The 20,799-nt window shown below is 44.2% G+C and overlaps 1 protein-coding gene across 1 annotated transcript in view; it reads left to right on the top strand.

The window, feature by feature from the left end:
• LOC120789913 (sodium channel protein type 4 subunit alpha-like) overlaps positions 1-20,799 on the top strand; it is a 179,609-nt gene that overhangs the window by 140,287 nt on the left and 18,523 nt on the right. The window contains exons 23-24 of the mRNA XM_040127122.1: positions 8,465-8,588; positions 20,145-20,299. Coding sequence (XP_039983056.1) covers positions 8,465-8,588; positions 20,145-20,299 — 279 coding nt within the window. The remainder of the gene's footprint in view (positions 1-8,464; positions 8,589-20,144; positions 20,300-20,799) is intronic.

The raw sequence follows: 20,799 nt of genomic DNA, 5'->3' as shown, positions 1-20,799 counted from the left end.
TGTATTCAGCTGAACATCGTAGGAGTTGACCGTAGTGACCTGGGGAACGATCTGTTTGGAGTTGGACTCTACGATTTAAACATTACCTTTATGACTTGGACGTGACCTTAAGCGACTTGGACTTCTGGACTTCCTCTTTGACTCAGACTTAATTTGGAAACGACTAGTGCCTTTGGACCCTGGGTATTTTGACTCAGAAATAACCCCTTTGACTTGGACATGGCTTTTGGGACTTACAATGACTTTTGTAAGTCAGACATGAGTTTAATGGCTTCAGACTTAACCACTGTAACTCGGACCTGATTTTTACGACTTGCTCTATTCAAACATGACCTCTACGGCCTGGACGTAACCCTTTTGACTCGGTTAACTCAGACATGATTTCTGCGACTCGGATGTGACGTTAACGATTCGGGCAGCACTTGATCAAATGGGACTTTTCTGGCTCGGGCACGACCTGCACATGACTTGGACTTCAGCCACAACCTCAGTAACTCGGTACTATTGTACTCGTAGGACTCGGACATGACCTCTGTGACTCAGACCAGACCTTTGTGGTTCGGACACGACCTCGATCACTTGCACATGACTTTTGTGGCGTCGACTTTCGGATTATAATGCCTGAGACATAGGCTTTATGACTAGGCCCTTATAATTTTGACTCAGATATAACCTCTTTGACGCAGAAATGACCCATAGGACTTGAACATGACCTTTGTGACTCAGACCTGACCTCAGAGCTGAGTGATTTGGACATGACCTTTAACAATCAGACAACAGTATTTTTCATCACACGAGCACTGTGCAATTTCGAACATGACATTTATGACTCGGACATGACCTCTGACGGGGAGTCAGGCCGGGACGCAACCGCTGATGATTTTGGACTGAGCTACCCCTGTCGAAAAGGTTCAAATAAAACGTCCTGATAGACCAGCCGGTGGTGCGACACCACAAAAGGACTGCGCAATTAACCTGAAAAACAGAAGTAAATGCTAGGTCTGAGGAAGAGCAGAGAGAGGGAGACAATGAGAGACAGAAGTGGACAGAGAGAGAGAGGGAAAGAGAGAGAGTATGGTAGAACAAGGTAGTTGTTGTAGAGAAGCGTGCCAGCCAGTTCTCAGGTTGCAGGTCAGTGATATCTGTTTGTTTTGCTTTTGCAAAGGACTCAATCCTTGTCTAACACCAACATATTAACACTAAGCCTCTGTTTATTTATAGCGCACTCTCTCTGTCTCTCTCTCCCTCTCTCTCTGTCCTGCTCTCTCATTCCTCCAAGGTGTCTCTCTCTCTCTTCCTCGAACATTTAGATCGGGGCTTTTAGATTCGGGTTTGCTGTCCAGAAAATACCCGGCAAGCCCATGATGTTGTAGGGTCCTATAACTAGATGTCTTTGTCCTCCCAACCCTTTTTTTCAGTTGTTTCAAATTTGGCTGGTCAATGAATTTTTTTTTCTCCGTGATGACACGGTATAATCACGTCAGCACATGCTGCAGAAGTTAAACTTGGACGCACAATACCATCTCACTCCAGTTGCAGTGCAGTAATAACTCGCCCCAAATTTAACAAAGGGTATAGAAATAATAATAATTAAAGTCAACAAATTAAATTGAGATTTAGAAGTAGCAGAAGTTGGTTTGATCTGAGCACAGCTGAATGTAGCTTTGCAGTGTTTGGTTCTGAGTTTAGGTACTACCGGCTGCCTGTTGTCAAAGTGACATTCAGTTCAAGATCTGGCATCCTAAACGTTCTTGAAACAGCCATATCGCGACCAGATCCAAAGACACGACACCCGTGTCCTGGCAGATAGCAGCTAAGCTAATAGTAATCCTAACAATGCTGCTAAATGGCACAGGATGAACACTCATTCATCTCTCTCTTGTTATCTCTCCCAATTGTAATTTCATGTTTTTTGTCCTCTCTATTGTCCTCTCCCTCCCTCTCCGCCTCTCTATATCTCTCGCCCCATCGCTACTCTCCCTCCAGGTTTTTATATCTGTAATTTACTTTCAGTGTACAAACAGCTCACTGTAAATAGAGGCTGTTACGCTGCTCCAGAACTCTGTTTTAATAGACCCCGTGTTTGGTTATGTAATGATTAAATAGCTGACCTGCGCTTTAATGGCGTCGTAAATCACTGAAAGTGGTTTTACTGTCTCATAAAGCCCGAATCAGCTGGTGGAGGCGCGCGCAGTCAACAGCCAAGGTCAAAGGCCAGACTGCTGTGTTTACGGCGGCAGTCGTTAAAAGTCGCCCTCCATATATTCGTGCCGTGGGTGCCGCGAATAGAGTAACCCCACGATCTTAAGACTGTCTGGCAAAGTCTTACATTTAGTTCCTTTAAAATCTCTTTAAAGACGAGGAGTAGATATCTCGGTTTTTGCCAAATAGTGCCATAACAAACACAGACTATAATTATTAACTTCTTGCTGTTCTTTTTCTTGCTCCGCTTGTTTATAGTTTCACAGCTTCCTCTATTCCCTTTAGATACCAACAGGCCCTTTTTCTAAGACACGACTGCTGGTTTTATGTGACTATGGGGGACTCAGCTAAGTGGGGCCAAAATCACTGCCCATATGTTATGGGACAGAGTGTGTGTATACACAGCAAAGTGAGAAGATCTAAGCCCTTTTCAAACATGCGCAGCGTCGCCGGCCCCATCTACAGTGCCTGCTAGGTAAATGGCATCTTGTCTTTCAGACAATGGTGTCTGCTACGTAAATGTTTCCACGGCTTCACTGTAACTGCAAGGGAGAAACAGTTTTCCGTTTTATTTTCTTGATGCCTTGATAATTAGCTGATACATTTATGATGGTTCTCGTGAGAGACATTGATCTGACTGCATTCGTTTCGGTCCAGACTCTGTGTCATGTTGCAAGGTGATGAGGAAAAGTAACTGGGCTGATGAAGTGAGGTTGCTGTTGTAACATGTACGTAGAAGGGACTTGGGTGCATGTTTAAAACAGGAAGAGCAAAGCTGCGGTTTTCACACACAAATATGCAAATATGTCTGTATTTTTTACATATATTTGGCAAGTAACAATACGCAGTGGAGCATATGACCCCCAGAGACCCAGGGTACGAACACCAAGAGGACATTTTTGATTACCTATATCAGTTTCAATTAACATTAAAATGTAATTCTGTCATCAGTGTCACACCTGGGCCAGACAGCTCCAGGTGCACAGGGCTGGTTTTATGAAGATGAAGGTGGGGACATCGTGACAGTGAGTTTCTGCTGTGCAGTTTATGAAGACACTGTGAAATGTACTAGAACAACTTTTTTCACTTTTTCACCGGACACTACAGTGTCATAGCTCAGTCCATAATGAAACCATGGTTGAGTAGCGATAGTAAACTTGAGGTCTTAATAAACGTGTTATGGGGTTTTGGCTGCAGTGTGCTGATCAAAGGCACTGAGAACCTCCCTTTTGTGTATTATTGTTTAATGAACCTATCGCAGATTTTATTTTATTTTTTGTGTGTGTGACTTGTTTTGGAATCAGACTGGAGCAAAACCAGTTTAAGATCAGATTAAGAAAAGACTGGAAGTGGGTTCGAGTCAGGTCAGGACCAGGCTCACCCGGGTCACGTTAGACCACAAGTCTGTGCGCCACTTCTGCTCCAGACCCTTTAAAGCAGTTAGAGACACCTGAGCTTGTATGTTTGTGGCTTTCATGTATTTGTGACAGGTGTAGTTGGTGCACAGCTGCTACGTATGTGTGTTTTTGTGTGTGAGCTGGAATGGAGGCTTGTAAAACTTGACTGTTTTACAAGCCTCCCGTCCGCCCCCACGGTCTTCAGCTAGCGGCCTTTGACCCCTGTAGACCTAAGTATCCAGCTAACAGATGTCCAGGTGTTGTCCGCAGGGGACAGCTGGTGGGAGATGGACGCCGCAGTTCCGCTTTGATTTGTCTCGTCTGTTATGAAATGGTCGACATCAGAACATCCTGCAATCTATTGCTGCGCTCTCAAACTGTAGAGTTACATCACACATACACTGCGAAAAATAAATCCGGAGCTATGGTACAAACACAAAATAATGTGTGATCTAAAGAGATACGCTTCCGGTAAAAAAAAAAAAAAGAAGATAGCAAAGAAACGGGAGCCCAGGTGATTGTGACATCATACATAATAATTAATTGTGTTGATTTTATTTAATCACTCCAAGCCAATCATATTGAAACTTGCGGTTAATTCAAACTTGCGATTCCATGAGTATCGGTCCCCGTTGCTATGAAGAGGAAGCTACCAAATTTATCCCGAACTGACCCAGAAACCGTTTGAGGACGGTTCCACAAAGTGTGACATTAAGCCTCGGTTCACTGTGACTGGATGTTTCGTGTGGGGAAAAATCCGGGGGCTGTAGTTGACTTTTCTCCGTCGGTTTTTAAGTCCTCAGGCTTGGACCTTTTGACTTCTCATCAAAAAGCCAGACATTTTCTAACACACCGCTGTTGCATCTTTTGCACTGACGATCCAACCAGGACAGTTTCATGTCCATCCGCGACTTGAAGTGCTACAACCGCCGCTTATTTAGCATTTTTTATGAGGTAATGAACCGGACTTTTACTTTGGAGACCCTGGATGCCAAAAATGACTCATCACTTACCCATTTTGCCAGCTGACACATGTGACTAAACACGATTTTCGTTTCTCGACCTGCCCGCTCCGCTTTACATGTGTTGTCCTAAACGGTAATTGCTATGTGCTGGAGAAGTTAATCTTCGCCTGATTTTAGCCACAGCCCATCATCTGCTTCAGAGATGGTGCTCGTCTCACAGAATTTAAGAGTCTGCGTTTCTGCCTGAGTTTTTCCTCTGTATCTTCATTCTCATCTTGTTTCCCCATCTGTCCTTTTCTCCTCTCTCTCTCTCAGCCCTCCCTAAAGACGAAATATCTTTTTTTTGCACTTGTTAGCACAAACCATGCAAAACGTCCGTCTGCGGAGACAAAGTATGTAGCGTTCGCCCTCGTTAGCGGCGAGCATGCCATTCCTCCCGCCTAGTGAGGGATGAACAGCGCCGCGCGCTTCGGTTTAACGACGAGAGAATGAAACACCTGCTGTTGCCATGGCAGCCGCGAACCGATTTTTACCTGAAACAGAGACGTAAACACACCTAGTGTCACACTGTTAAATGAGTGTGTGTGTGTGAGGAAGAAGGAACATGGAGGCCAAAAGCAGAGAGTGAGCGGCAACGTTCAAGTTCATTTACAGTGAGGGTGTGTGTGAGGATCTTGTCCCTCTGATGTCCCTCAGTAATGTATTAAGTCATAGATGACACACACACACACACACACACACACACACACACACACACACACACACACACACACACACACTCACACACACACACAGAGGCATGATAAGCAGGTGCAGGATGCGTCCTGTGGTTTCAGTGTCCGTGACTGTTGAGATGACAGACATGCCAGGCTGGTTACAACACACACACACACACAGACACACACACACACACACACACACACACACACACACAGAGGCATGATAAGCAGGTGCAGGATGCGTCCTGTGGTTTCAGTGTCCGTGACTGTTGAGATGACAGACATGCCAGGCTGGTTACAACACACACACACACACACACACACACACACACACACACACACACACACACACACACACACACACACACAGGTAAAAACAGACTAAAACTTCAATCTGGAAGTGAGCTGCGTTGTTCTGTTAAATATAACCCACCATCTTCCTCTTCACCCTTAAACCAGCTGATACAAACTTGTTTTTGCATCAGAGTTCATCAGTCTCCATCTGCAGCCAATGTTATTAGCGCAGCTGCTGTTGGCCTGTTCGTGGGTCTCGCGTCTTCACATTTAGGGGGCTAAGGGTGGTGAGCTGAAAATATTTGGGTATATTTGGTAGATTTTTAAAAAACGGATGTTAAACTATAGCTTTTTTTTTTCATTTGTGGTTAAAGTACAAATCGAGTATTTGTACTTTGTAGAGAGAGAGGCGCTACAAGTAAACACAACATTAATTAAAATGCATGTGCAGACGTTCAAAATGAAACAGTAGTTTTCCAGTTGGTGTAAAATTCAATTTGAGTTTCTATTACGTTTTCTTTTAATCAAAGCTATGTTTACATTCACATTTCCTCCTCCCTTTCATTTACTTCCTCGTTTAACGTTTGCAGAACAGACCTTTGGAAGAGTTTCAATCCTATAATCTTTCTGTATGTTTTCTAGCTTGAAGTTCTCTTGATTAACTAACGTGATGAGCACAGTTTTATCGTAGCTGATGATGATGTACGAAACCAACAAAATAAGACCCAAGTTGTAATAAACCTCCTGCAATCGCATCCTTTTACTCTGATGAAGGTAATCAGATTACATGTGTATTACTTACCGGCCCTGAATGTGTTTCACTGCCTTCAGCTCCTCTCTGGCATCACAATAGAAACAGCTTATGAATAGAAATACATTTAAACCCCTCATTATGGACGTCAACTGTCACAGGGTTTCAGCCCAATGGCTGCTGCGGGGTGTGTGTGTGTGTGTGTGTGTGTGTGTGTGTGTGTGTGTGTGTGTGTGTTACATTATCCCGTTTTTGTGTGGATCTCTTTCCACGTGTAGGTGTGTGTCAGAGATTAGGTGTGTATACATGTCCATGCGTCATCTGTGCATGTGTAGGTTTGGGTGTGTGTGTGTGTGTGTGTGTGTGTGTGTGTGTGTGTGTGTGTGTGTGTGTGTGTGTGTGTGTGTGTGTGTGTGTGTGTGTGTGTGTGTGTGTGTGTGTGTTGGTGTCCATGTGTGGGTGTGTGTTTATGTTTGTGTGTGTGTGTGTGTGTGTGTCTCCGGGGCTGGCATTCGTCACAGCAGCCGCTCTCTGTTCCCAGATTCTGAATGTATTCATGAGTTAGCTGTTGACTCAAGTAGTTAGCTCACCTGTACACACACACACTCTCCCTCTCCCTCTCTCTCTCTCTCTCTCTCTCTCTCTCTCTCTCTCTCTCTCTCTCTCACCCCTGCTGTGTCTTTGTCCAGACATTTAACAAAACTTGCCAAATTTCCTTCCTCAGCCCTAAGCAGAAAACCTGTCTCCTATCCCTCCATCTCTCTCGTCCCTTTGTAAAGTTAAACTCCCATGATGCTTAGCAAACAGGGACCTTTGAAGTCAGCTGGGATGGTGGGGTGAAGGGGGGATTTCCTGTCATCTAGTTTTGTCCGGATCCCTGAGTGTCAAAGTGAGCAGACGGCAGCTTTCCTGGCGGCGGGAGGGAGGGTTTGGAAGGTGATGCCTCTCTCTGTTTTCTCAGCCAGGACTCCTGTCAGTTACGTAACATTAAATCTGAGTCATTCAGCCTCGACTGCAGCAAAATGATGCTGATGATCACACAGCCACAAGCCGTGCTTTATACAAATCCTACCTAGACCGACACCAGTACTGATATAACTCTAGAAGGGAGTAAGCAAATCCTTTTGGGAGGATAAGGCTGACACCTGTTTTTACTGTCAATATATCTAATTTAAACGACTAGAAACAGCAGCGAATTCATACTTATAACAAGCACTGTGTGTGTGTATCCACATCCTCTGTGCAACAGAGCTTCATTGTTGTCCAAAAAACTATTAATAACCCATCAGAAGCCACACCCTGGCCCTGGATGTTGCTTCATTACAGCCACTGTAGGGGATTTTGGAGACCGCCCTACCGAGGCAGGTGTTTACTTCCACAGCCTCTAACAGCCGTGTGAAACGTCTGTCAGGAGCAAAGGCAGAAGCAACGTGACGTTGTGATAAAGCCTCAAAGACCACGTAGGGAGGAGGTTTGGGTGGATAGATAGGTTGACAAAGCAACAAACTTGTACACAAGAAGAAGAAATACTCATTTCATGTTTCCTACCAACTCTCAACGTTGGTTTCCTTTAACCGCGCCCACCATTGCACCTGAAAGTATTTCTTGGCCAAAATTGAGCAGCGACGCTGCACGGAAACACTTGGCGGATGACATACGCTGTTGTTTGTCAAGAAATACTCCTCCTCAAATCCCAAACTTTCATTTCTCGTTTTCATGTCACTTCCAGACGGAAAACAATCGCAAAAGTGTTGACGGAAAGATCAACACATCGTTGGTTCTCGTCTTTCATGGGATTTGTTGCCAGTCATCTAAAAGCAGCAGTACCAGCGTGAGAAAATACTCTATAACAATCAAACATCCAAATGTATCAGTCCATCAAAGGGCAGCATGTTAGGACTAATGGGTTTCCAGTGGATCTGATGAGCTTTAACATGTTGTTTCCCCCCTTGTTAATACAGTTACAGTCTGTTTGATGGCGGCATGGTGGCTTTATTGAGTTACATATTCCTTGGTAGCTTTTTCCCTGCAGCTTTCTTCCCCTAATTCCACATTATTAGTCAGTAAGAGGAGGTTGTGGTGAATCTGATAAGTTGTTAATGGTTCTGATTGGTTGTTTCCACCTGTTTTATTCAGCAGAAAGACGATATCAGCCTATCAGAGGGCAGCACGGTGGACCTGAGGAAGCCCGGAGAGGAAGAGGATGAGTACTCTGAGATGGCGGAAGAGGCCATGGACCCTGACAACTGCTTCCCAGACAGTAAGCGCGCCCACACACACACACACACACTTTGTGTGTGTCCAGAGCAATTTGGAGGACTCTGGACGCCTGGAGAAGATGCCTGAAACCTAATGAGTTGTGCAGAGCAATCACAGACAATTCTTGCTGAGCCAAAAAATGTGGTGCTCAACTTTGCAAATATAAGGATTTGACAGCTTTACTCTGTTTTATCTCATTTGAAATTGAATATGTTTTGGTTGTTGGACTTTTGCTGGTCATTTTTCTCTATTTTCTGACATCTTTATTGACTAACCAAAAAAAAAAAAACTTCATTAATTTCAATCGTACAAATAACAGATTATGATGAAATTGGTCATTTTTCTTTGCATTACAATGTTAAGCCAACAAAAGAATTAGGATTGATATTTTAATTATTCTATTAATAATGCACTTACCCTTAAAATCTAATTCTGTTACAATGAAAAGAGAACGGATCTTTTATATTAGCTGATGTTGTACTTTCCATTTCTGCTTTATCTTTGTCGTTTAACAAGAATATAAAGTGTAAATCTTTTTTTTCGCCCCTAAAAATCTACGCTTCTAAATGCATTTGCCGCACTGCAGCGAGCAAACGCTGTAACCCCTCAGTTTCACGTGCTTTCACTAACTATGAGCCCACCCCACCACCCACTTGCCCCGATACTTTCAGAATGAGATTTATGATCCGGCGCCGACTGACCCAGGTTGAAAAGCAAACACCTTGTTTCCTTCCTGACTCAGCCTGTTTCCGCCTGGAGATTTGTCTTCGACACAGTTCGGCACAGCTAGTATGGCCACTAAGAGAATATTAATGCCAGTAAAGATGTCATACAGGGCATCATTGTGGTGCATTGTTAGGTACCCAATACAACACTGCAGTACAAGGAGTATCCACACACTATAATCACAGCTCCATTTAATATTCATTAGCGGCGTTGCGACCAGCTACAGGTCTTCCTCAGGCAAATACCCACAGGAGGAAAATGAGGGACGTGGAGTGTAAAGCAAAAAATAAGTAAAACCCAAGGAAACGTGCAGCACAGAAGCCGAAATACACTGAATACAAAGCAATAAAGTAGGAAATATTAATGTTAATAGAAAGAAATCCTACATTGTGGTGCATCATTCGGCACTAACTGAAACATGCAAAGCAGACAAACATAAAACCCTACCCAGACATAAAAAACAGAAATCACAGTGGCACAATAGAAGCAAGGCCAGGTAGCAGTATTGATGTTGGTGATGCTGACCCTGGTTTTACTTGGTATCGAATCAAATTTGTTCTGTCACCCACAACTGTAGGTTCAATTTCCACCCACAGTAAAACCTGTTTCCTGTAAGAGCTACTTTGGATGAAAGTGTATGCCAAGCGGCAGGTGTTGTATTAGCTTCGATTCATTTAGAAGATTGATGCGTCCATCACATCTGTCCCAACACGCCGCCTGGTTCTTCCTGATTCAGCAGAGTCCTTCACAGCAGGCAGACGTTTGTCACCGGCTGGACTCAGATCAGCTGCTGGAGCACCGACAGAAGAGGGATGAAACGTGAACAAAACTCTTCCTCTGCTGTACAGTTTTGTCAACAGCACGTCTACGTCATTAGTAGCTGAGATACATGACGAGTTGGTGAAGAGGAACCAAAGCAAACAAAATGACAAAAGAAGGAACGAAAAAGGCAAAGGCATGAAATGATAAAATGAAACACGAAGAAATCAAAATTGAGAAGATGAAAAAAGGAGAAGGGAGAAGGAAGAAGACATAGGATAAAAAGAAACTAAGAAGGAGAGGACAGGAAAGAAGGAAAACAAAAAAGCCTGAAGGAAAGTGAAGGATAAGAAGAACAGAGCCAATTAATTGTGATGATAGAAGAAAGGGAAGAAAAGAAAAAAAAACAGGCGAGGAAGAAAGGGAGGTTTTGGAGAAAAGAGGTGAGGAAGAGGAGAAGATGAAGGGAAGAAAGGCGAGAAGGGGAAAATAGAGAAAGAAAGTAAAGGAGAAAAGGAATCGTAGTGGGGAAGAGCAGTTCTTAATTTGTTAATCAGGAGGCACCGGCCCACAGGGAGGAGGGTGCTGCTCAAGCGGGTCGGGGGGGGGGGATAAAAAGTCACAGAATGCATCAGAAAATCCATAGTGCCTGGAGCACAGTGCACCGCGCCTAGCTGCTAGCAGTAAAAACTAAACAAAACTAAACCAAAATCATCACAAACAGAGAACTATTTATTTACATTCAGTAATCAGAGCATGCACAGTAATCTTTCCAAATCAGCAGGGGGAGCGCGTAGGAACAGCTGTTCACAGCTCGCAGCTCTCTCTCTCTCTCCCTCTTTCTCTGTCCCTTCACTTCCCTGTTGTGTCCCCTTCTGTCTGTGGAATCGCTGCAATGAGGGGTTAAGTGGAAAGTAGTTTAGTTTAGGTGCTATCAGCGGGGAACCTACACGCAACAGACGGCGCTGTCCATGGTTCTGAAACTACAGCTAAGCAATAGTCACATCGGTCTCGGCCAATCATTTTGTTGTCGTTGCTATTTCTTCTATAGATACATAAAGTTTAAACAGAGGGGGCGCCTGACAGGACAGTCGAGCCCAAAGTAGACTTCAGATTTTGATAGTGAAAAAGGAGATGACGGATCCAATCAAAATAGGTGCCGGCCCCAATCTGGGATTTCCTGGATCTGGCACAAATTAAGCAAATTAAGAGAAAAAGGTGGGAAGAGGAGAAGAAAAACGAATGTGTGAGGCATGAAGAGACAAGAGAAAAAAATAAGTGAAGAAAGTGATCGTGCTGGTTTCACCCTTTCCTCTCCCATCATCCCTCATCTTAAAAAAGAGAGACCGTGGACCTGCCTGAGAGATGGGACACAATGAAAGGAAAGGAGGGTTAAGAATGACACAAAGTGAAAGATAAGGAGACTGAATGAGAGTGAGAGGAGTGAGAAAGACCAGGGAAGAGAGGAGAAAGTCTTGAAAGTACAAGATGTGGAATCAAGAGGGAAGAGAGGACAGACGTGACGAAATGATAGAAGAGACCTGTTGACCTTTTGACCTTGCTGGCATCAACAGATTTTGGGTACAGCAACAGATTTCGACCTCCGGCGTGCCGCTGCCGCCTGGCTTCCCTCCTGACTCAGCTCACATTCCCCTCACACTGGACCAGTACCACCAGTATGCTGACAGAGCACTGTGTTCCTGTGTGTTAATTGTGTGTGTGTGTGTGTGTGTGTGTGTGTGTGTGTGTGTGTGTGTGTGTGTGTGTGTGTTTGTAGGAGCAGTGGTTTCCTGCGAATCGGCCAGCTGCTGCAGAAATAGGCCAGAAAGATGCCTAACAACAGCAGGCGGGCACCAGCTGTGTGTGTGAATGTTAGGAGAAGGCAGTTTGCCTTGCAGTACGTGCAGCGACAAAGAGGCCATCTGGAAGTTCAGGACAAATCCCAGGATGCCGGTTCTTAGATCCGGTCTGTGTTGTTAACATCTCCACGCCATCCCACGTTTGAACTCACAAAGCAGGAATTTTTGTATTGACACAAAGTTCCGCCACGGCTGCTTGTGTTTAGACAAACATTTAAAAGTTTTGGCTTCTTCTAACGAACGTGGAAAAAAGTTTTATTCTTTATTCTTATGACTCTAAATCGACGTATGGGGGGCATTGGTACCGACCCTCATGTACCGTTTTGGTACTAGCCTGAAAATATTTTGGACGATGCCTAGCCCCGATCAGTAGTGAAACATTCAAGGCCTCTGATAATGGACCTGGTCTCACAGTTTAGTGTAGGGGCAACCTACAGTACATTGTTGGCGTTTGGAGATCCAAAAACAGCCATGCTGTGTAGTCCTATATGTATCTGTTAAATTAAGATTTGCCGTGTTCCTTTGTCCCGACTGCTGAGACGTGTCAACAGCCTCGAGAAAACCACTTTTTTTCTTTTTTATATTCACTTCCCAGATTGTCACATCCAGTCTGCTGTACCTTGACCTTTTCGTGTATCTCTGCAGCGTGTGCGCGCCACAAATGTCAAACAATGTGCATCAAACGACACAGCGCTACTAGACACGACAGGTGTGTGTTGTCTTCAAGGGGTTAATAACTGGTCTCAGACTACGGACCTGCATCCGGTTGATCGAGCAAGAAAAGCTTTCCTCCTAATACGGGCGATTTATTTGCCTTTATGTATTTGGTTAAGTTTGTGTGTCTCTCTGTGTGCATAGTTTATGTCCCACACAGAGCTGCTTTATCAGCTATGAAGGATTGTGTCTATGTGTTTATTTGTGTGTATCTGTGTGTGTGTGTGTGTGTGTGTTTTTCCTCCATGCTGTGATTACAAAGCACAAACAACAGCATGCCTCCCCGCTGCTCCCTCTGGCTGTCAGCAAGACAGAGTGTGCGCGTCGCCATTCAGGCCGACGCGCAAGCCCCCCCAAACTAATTATTCATCACGCACGACGAAAGGTCGGCCGGACGGGAAATATCTCAGCGAGCGGCGCTAACGAGCCGGAGAGCTGCAGCGTAAAGAAACTCGTCAGATGAATGAAGGTCATCGGGTTGGTTTTTACATTTCCTGCTTTTACCCGATAGACTCGAACCAAACAATGGCTCTTCAAAATCAGATCAAAAAGGGGGAATGATTAACACTGCGTTCAGTGTACACTCAGCAGAGACGTAGAGGTGCTCTGGGGTCCAAATTGTACTTGAGCCACGAAGGACCCGATGTAAAGGGTTATTCCAACATTTTCGGACATTTGCTTACCTGCTGCGTTAAAGAGAAGATTAATATCAGATCAGTTAGATGTGTGCGCACGCAGTATAGATACTGATCCAGGGCACATTAGCCTGGCTAAGCACAGACTGGAAGCAGGGTTCCTCAACCTGCCAGCCTAGCATATTTCTTCCATCTTTCAATCACGCACGCGATTCTGGCAAAAAAACAGTTTGCATAAAGAAAAAGATCGGGCGATGAAGTGACGCGACATTTGCCTCACACGGGGCAGCAACGGTTGAATGACATTATAGTATTTAATATCATTAAACAAACCAGCAAACTTCTTATGGAACATATCAAGACCATTTTAGTGGACACTGGCTTTTATCTGCCTGAATCGGAGTATCCTGAAAATCTGAAACTGCAACTGTGATCTGTGTATTCAAGTCCACGCTAGACCATTTACTAATTCCGTACCGTATGTACTCTATGCTAATCGTTGTAGTATACTGTTTCGTGTTTAATATGTAAAAAAAAATCAACATACTTGACCGTTTACATGCACCACTGGATGTCAATCAAACTGCGACTTTGGAAAGCTACTGCCAATAATACTTCACAAAGAGCGAGTAGATGTTTTTCCAAAGATTCATTTATTCATTGTTTTCTTGGTCTAATTTGGTCACTTTTCCAGTCTGAGCACATCACAGACTCAAAATATACTCAGTTACTTTGTAGTGTTTACAGACGGTGCATTTTGCAACATCCAGTGTAAAGGATAGGTCCGTATTTTCCGACTGTCTTTTTTTTTCATACTCTTTCTTAATATTATCCACGTCATCAGTCCGCAAGCAGTTCCATAATTACAGAATGGGGTTTATAGTGGATGAAGTCTGTCTCGATGCAAATACCCACTTTCCCTTTGAGCTTGCATTGGGAATCTGAGTTTTGTGTTAAGACGGACAGCAGCTGCAGCTATACTACACTCTGCCCCTGCGCTCCCCTGCTCTTTGCATTTCTGTTCCATTTTACACGTTTAACCGGCCAACGTTTGGCTTCCGCGGGAGCAGAGAGGGAGAGAAAAGATACAAACTGGCACAGAGGAGCTGGAATTTTCGCACTCCGGTGTCACACTCCTGTCTCTGTGTATTCGCAGTCGTTTGTCCTGTATCCAGGTACGATCATGGGGCCGCCAGAAACCGCAGAAGTCACAGGCTGAAATTTGACCGCTGCCACTTTCTGTTGCCCGGACAGAAAAAATTCCATCACTGTGGCGTAGTTACTCGTTATTTCACTCGTTATCTCCGTTCATCCACAAACACGCAGACGCTCGCGCACGCACTCACGTGCACGCGTACCCTTGTATACGCCGAGCCACCCTGCAGGTGCAGATAAAGTATATCATTAGGTAACATACATTTAAAAAAAAAAAAAAAAATGTAATCACAGTATATTGGATCGCATGCAAATCCATAGAAATTCACCACCTTCGTGTACACACACACACAGACAGACACACACATACATCTGTGCTGACAGCAGGCATTAGATTAGCTGCCCCATTAGTCCTCTAAATGCCAACTCATTGGTTAATGTTGTGATGCTGCACGAAACGCGATTGAGAGGGAATATTTGAGGATGCGTGCGTGTGTGTGTGTGTGTGTGTTTCTGCCTCGGTGAGCAGTGCGTTAGGAAGCAGCAGCGGCATGGGTGGCGTCTCCTGCTCTGACGTCCTGTAACTGAAAGGTCTCAGATGTGACTCCTGCAGCAGGGTTTGCTGCTGAGGTCCCCTTGAGCAAGACGTACGCATGCCGCCTCGCCGAGGCTCTGGCCGTTGGTCTCGATCGGTACAAATGTTCTTCTCAATGTGAGTTCACCCTCTGCTCAGACATCTTTTCCTCCTGGGGTGAGAATGGCCAGGATTTAGGGAACCTTTTTTTTTTTCCTACCATTTCACTTTAAAAACAGACGAAATATTATCAGTAGAACTGACATATGATGGATTTATTGGATGTTTTAATATAGAGCGGAATTTCTGGCCATAACAGAGAATAATTTATTCTGTATTTTAATGCTCACTCAGTAGACACAGGGAGAAATTAAATCATGCAAAGTAAAGTTTGAATTCCTGCACACTGTCAGCACACGGTTTATTGAAAGTGCACAGTTTTGGTTATAGACCCTTGTCTCGTCTTTTAGAAAAAAAAACTTTCCCTAAACGTAGATTACGCCCCTAAATATATATGAGTTTGTTTGTGTCAGTAAGTATCAGTTTGTATTCGTTCAGTTACAATACAGACGATACAAACCGGCTCATCATCCATATGACAGTACATGAAAATCCTAACTGTGTACAGATTATTTTCCTGCAAGTGTTCAGACGGGCGAGGGAAAGAAAAATTCTGATACGCTGTGATAAATTGTCTCTATAGATTCTGAGATCTGTTCGACGGAGCAATAGGTAATGTTTAATATAAACACGCACATTAAGTGATTGCGCCCACAGTTTCAACTTAGAAACCGCGTACGCATTCGGTGACTGAATCTGGTTATATTATACAGAGACGCTACACACACACACACACACAGAAAATATCCACATCTATTATTATGAAATGCATCAATCAAAGCACCACCCTCAGTACAAACTTTACGCGATGTGGCTTTAAGAGCAGCTGAGTCACGTCAGTTAACCAGAATCACCGCCTCGCAGTTGTGCTCCTCCGCCGACCGGTCAGCTCGCAGTTCACATCCACGTCTGTCCGGACTCGTATAATATACAGCGGGGTCCAAAAGTCTGAGGTTGCCTGTTCAAGTGAATAGGAAAGTGGTGTCGAGTGAGGTCACAGTGACCCTGGCCTTTGACCTTTGACCACCAAAATCTAATCAGTTCATCTTCGAGTACAAAAAGGTTTGTGCCAAATTTGAAGAAGTTCCCTCAGGGCGTTCCTGATCTGTTGCGTCCCCGAGAATGGGACGAACGGGCGAAAGGACATATGGACGCACAGATGGACGGACGGACAGCCCAAAAACATAATGCCTCCAGCCACGGCTGTCGTTGGAGCGGAGGCATAAAGAGTGACCAAGTTTTTAAAAAACAAAACGCAAACTCTTTACCCATGCCCCTACTTTGCCTCCTTCCTCCTGCACTTTACACTGGATATGACAAGAACGTTTGATGTACAACTCCATTAATGGTCAAGGTCAAAGTCAGAGTTAGTTTTACCGTCTGCCATAAAGAGAGACCGGCCTTGTGTCAAAGCGCACACACACGTCTCAATTTACATACTTACAACCTAGCACACAATTAAATGATCTTACAGTTATCTAACAGCCCCCGCCCTCCTTTTTTTCAGTTCTCCATGAGCTGCCTCCTAAGAGAGTCCTCTCATGCCGTCTCTATGTAATACCCAGTAATTGTTACCGAACTATTGATAGTGAGTCAGATTCTGCAATCTGCATTTTTGACATTTGCCCATTTATTAATCTACTTAGAGCGTGTGTGTGTGTGTGTGCGTGCTGGGGATGGTGCGTTTGTGTGGGAGCGGCGAGGGTCAAATGAAGTCACCTGGCAGGGGGATCGTTCAGCAGCGTTTTCCGGGTAGCGTTCGATAACGGGTCGATGTTGCGCGCAGCAGAGACGGAGCGTGACAGAAGGAGGTGTCGGCTCGACCTACAGGTGATGTAATGAGGCCTTTAGAGCTGCGTTCAATGAAAGTTTATAGCTGCAAAAGCGTTTATTAAGGCTTCGTTCCGTACAGGCAGAGGGGGTTTCCTAACACACACACACACACACACACACACACACACACACACACACACACACACACACACACAGATAATAACTGCCAAGTGGGCTGATTGAGTGTCAGATTACCACTGCCTTGTTTTCATTGGATTACTCAACCGGCGCAACGGGGAAAAGCCTATTAGTAGCCATGGAAACAGAGAGCGGGGGTAATCAGAGCTCTAATTACAGAGGTAGGCGGACGCCGCAATCAGCAGAGCGAAGAGCAGCTAAGACCCGGCTCATGCTCTTCTCTGCCTTGTCTGTCACAGGAAACCAACATAGACCTGAGTGGAGAAGGGTGGAAGTTTTTTTTTTTTTTTTTTAAATATTGTTGATATTAAAAGTCAGTGTGGACGTACCTTAAAGTTGTGACGCTTAAGATTTCGGTCCCGGTTGATTTAGGCGACACCTGCGGGCTGCCGGCACTGCTGCACACAACACAAGTCGTTTTTCCACGCAGCAGCAGGACACAGTAGAAAGAGCTGGTCTGAATGAGTTGAAGAGACACTGAGCCAGAGTTACAGAGGCACAAACATGGTAGAAATGTAAGATGTTTTTTTTTTTTTTTGGCACAACAGTCAGACTCGTCCACCTTGTCTGATGCCAGTGTTTATGCTCCAATCTCTTCCCACCACATAACCTGATCTACCAAACTAACTAAATAACAGAATAACAGAGTTATCAGAGCAATATTTGTATCGTTATTTTTTTATGTTTGATTTAAACTATCCCTACAAGCTGCAGTTCTCTTAGTGACCACAAGATGGCCTAAAGAATTTTTTTTATTTTTTTTATTTTTATTGATGGGACGGGGAAAATCTCCAACATCTTCCTTGAAAATAAAAAGTCGATTTTATTTTTTTCCCACAAGGACTCAAGCTGTCAATTTTTCGTTCTCTAATTCAAGTCTGTCTGGAAATCTAAGAAGAAATCAAAGATATTTAGGCTTATAAAGAAGTAGGTGTCACACTCAGCTGTCGGGTTTTTACTCAATTTTCAAAACTTTTACTTATTCAGGGAAGGTGGACTGAGATTAGGCCCCTTCTCAACAGTCTCCCTCTGTCAGCTCCTGAGCCGCCGTCGTGCCTTGCTGGAGAGCACGTCAGCATCGCTGACTCAACCAATCACGCCGCTGAGGTTCCCAGTCCTGAATGTGAGTCTGGTCGTGGTCCGTCGTCCCGGTCGCCCTCGCAGACACACTGATTGAATTTTGAAACGTTAGCGACGAGCTTTTCAAGTGCCCCGGGCAGCCGGCGGGCCGAATAACACGGAAGGACGGGAATCCGATCCTCTGGTTGATGCACTGCAACGGATAACAAGTCCTCTGAGTGATCCCATCCGTTTCAGGCTTCATCCAGCTGCTTTCAGGAGACATCAACGTGCCCTGTTTTGAAGATATGAAGGAGTTGCATGAGAAAGCGTTAAAGAAAAACTTATCCCTGGTATGAAAATAAAACACTCTGCGGTTTAGTTGAGATATTCAATCAAGACTCTTTTCAAGAAAGACATGGGCCCCTGGCCACAATGTGTGGAGCTTTTTAGCCTCATTTAGCTCCTGGTTTCGGTTTTACGGAACATTTACCGTTTGGTTCAGTCTCACTGTTCTCCAGCTGGTGAGGAAAGCCGAACATCTAGCAGCTAGAGAGGCAGCTTCTTTTTTCAGAGTTCGTGGAGACCAAACCAGAGCTAAAAGAGAGTGGACACTGGACTTAGATTCGTCAGTTGGACACAAACGTGACCCCAACTGAGTGCTACAAGTTGATCGAGACGCAAAAAAAAAAAGTAGTCAATCTTTGTCTTGGGTAAATTGTGACACACAAAACATTGAAAATATTTCTGTCGGTTGGAATCATGCAGCCATAAATACACGGTGTATTTGCTCACTAATTTCAATGAAGTTCAGGAATAACTCAACTTACTACTTGAAGTGAATAAAGCTGTCATGCGGTGTTTAGAAAAATGTATTTTTCCCTAAATTTGAAGAAAAGTAGAGGGAAATTTGTATGGGGAAATCCATGAGTTTAGGGAGGTTAAATGTAGTGTGTGTCCACCGTCCTACAGTAAATAATGTGAGGAAAATAAATGTGAATTTGAAGAGGATGCTACAGTCTGCTGCAATCATCACTCCATTACACACACACACACACACACACACACACACACACAGGGGGAGGGTTGTTGAGCAGCAGCAGAAGCTTAGCATCTGTCAGAGAGTCAGAAGTTACGCAAGAACACACATACAAACCAAAGGGATAGATAGAGCACTTTGTGCTCTGGGTCATCCCAGAACGACAACAAAACAGACGTGTGTGTGCGTGTGTGTGTGCTTGTGTGCTTGTGTGCATGTGTGCGTGCGTCCTGGACCAAGGCACTGGCTGAGATGAATCCAGAAGGGTTAATTTTCGCCTCATGCTTCCTTTATTCACCTTATAAGAGATTAAACTGGACCAGAGACTGTGATGATACTGGGTTCTTATCCGGTGCTTGTGTACAGCGTTTGACAGTCAGTTAAGGTGGGATGTAAACAGACAGGGTGTTGTCCAACGGACAGTTTCTGTACTTTACCAACTGTTTTTATTCTGCCTTGCTCCTATCAGTCTTATATTATTTTAACCTTTTCTTTAATGAACAGTTTTTATAGTATCACCGATGTGGGATTAACGTCATTGTTGGTGTGTTTCCTGCCTCGTTTGCATCTCAAGTTCTATCAGCAAAGCGAACGTTTCGATTTAAACACACGATAAACGTCACTGTGTCTAATATACATTTTATAAACCATATACTGTCCGTGTGACTCCTATCAGTCTGTAGAAGCCTGTGACGAACAATATGCCGGGATAGCTAAAAAAGAAAAATTAAACACAAAGACCTGATAAATACACGTCCGTTACACGCAGCCCTACATCCATCACATGACCCCGTGGAGCTGCTGCAGCTGACTGTGCCTCCAAGTCAGGCAATGATGGTGGTCGGCGCTGGACTTTCACCAGAGTCCGTTTCATGTGCACCAGACTGACCAACCCTCTCTCTTCCTCCCCTGTTTCCCCCTCTGCGTCTGCGTCTCTCGCCCGCAGTGTGCGTGGCCAGGTTTCAGTGCTGCGACATCGACACGACGGCAGGACTCGGTCAGATCTGGTGGAGGATGAGGAAGACCTGTTACCAGATCGTAGAGCACAGCTGGTTCGAGTCCTTCATCATCTTCATGATCCTGCTCAGCTCCGGAGCGCTGGTCAGCCACGCCAACACTTTACTTGACTGTACTTCATTTTACTGTAGTTTCATTTATTTCATTAGCTTCATTTACTGTAGTTTTTGCTTGAATTTAGTGAATTGGTTTCACTTTACTAAATTTTTACTTAATTTACTGTATTGTACTGTAGTTTACTAAACTTGCTTTACTGTCTACTTTAGTTTACTTACTTTACCAAACTCACTTTTCTGTAGTTTATTCAGTTTGCTTAAGTTGCTTTACTTTGCTGTAGCTTACTTGATAACTTTACTCAGCTTTACCGTACTTTACTGTGGTTTTACTTTAATCTACCATAAACAGGTTAGTCTACTTAATTTACTTCGCTATAGTCACTTTACTGTGCTTAACTTTTGTCCTACATATTCAGTTATTATATCGTATTCCAGATCATTTATTTTGCTAATTCATCATCTTTGCCAAAAAACCTCTCAAAAAGATCAAGCCTCCCCCAAAAATCACTGATTTTGAAGCTTATTGTA

This window comes from Xiphias gladius, chromosome 5, assembly GCF_016859285.1.
Source record: "Xiphias gladius isolate SHS-SW01 ecotype Sanya breed wild chromosome 5, ASM1685928v1, whole genome shotgun sequence".
Classification (NCBI taxonomy): domain Eukaryota; kingdom Metazoa; phylum Chordata; class Actinopteri; order Istiophoriformes; family Xiphiidae; genus Xiphias; species Xiphias gladius.
The sequence above is the reverse complement of the archived record's forward strand: the minus strand, read 5'-3'. Positions and strand labels throughout refer to the sequence as shown.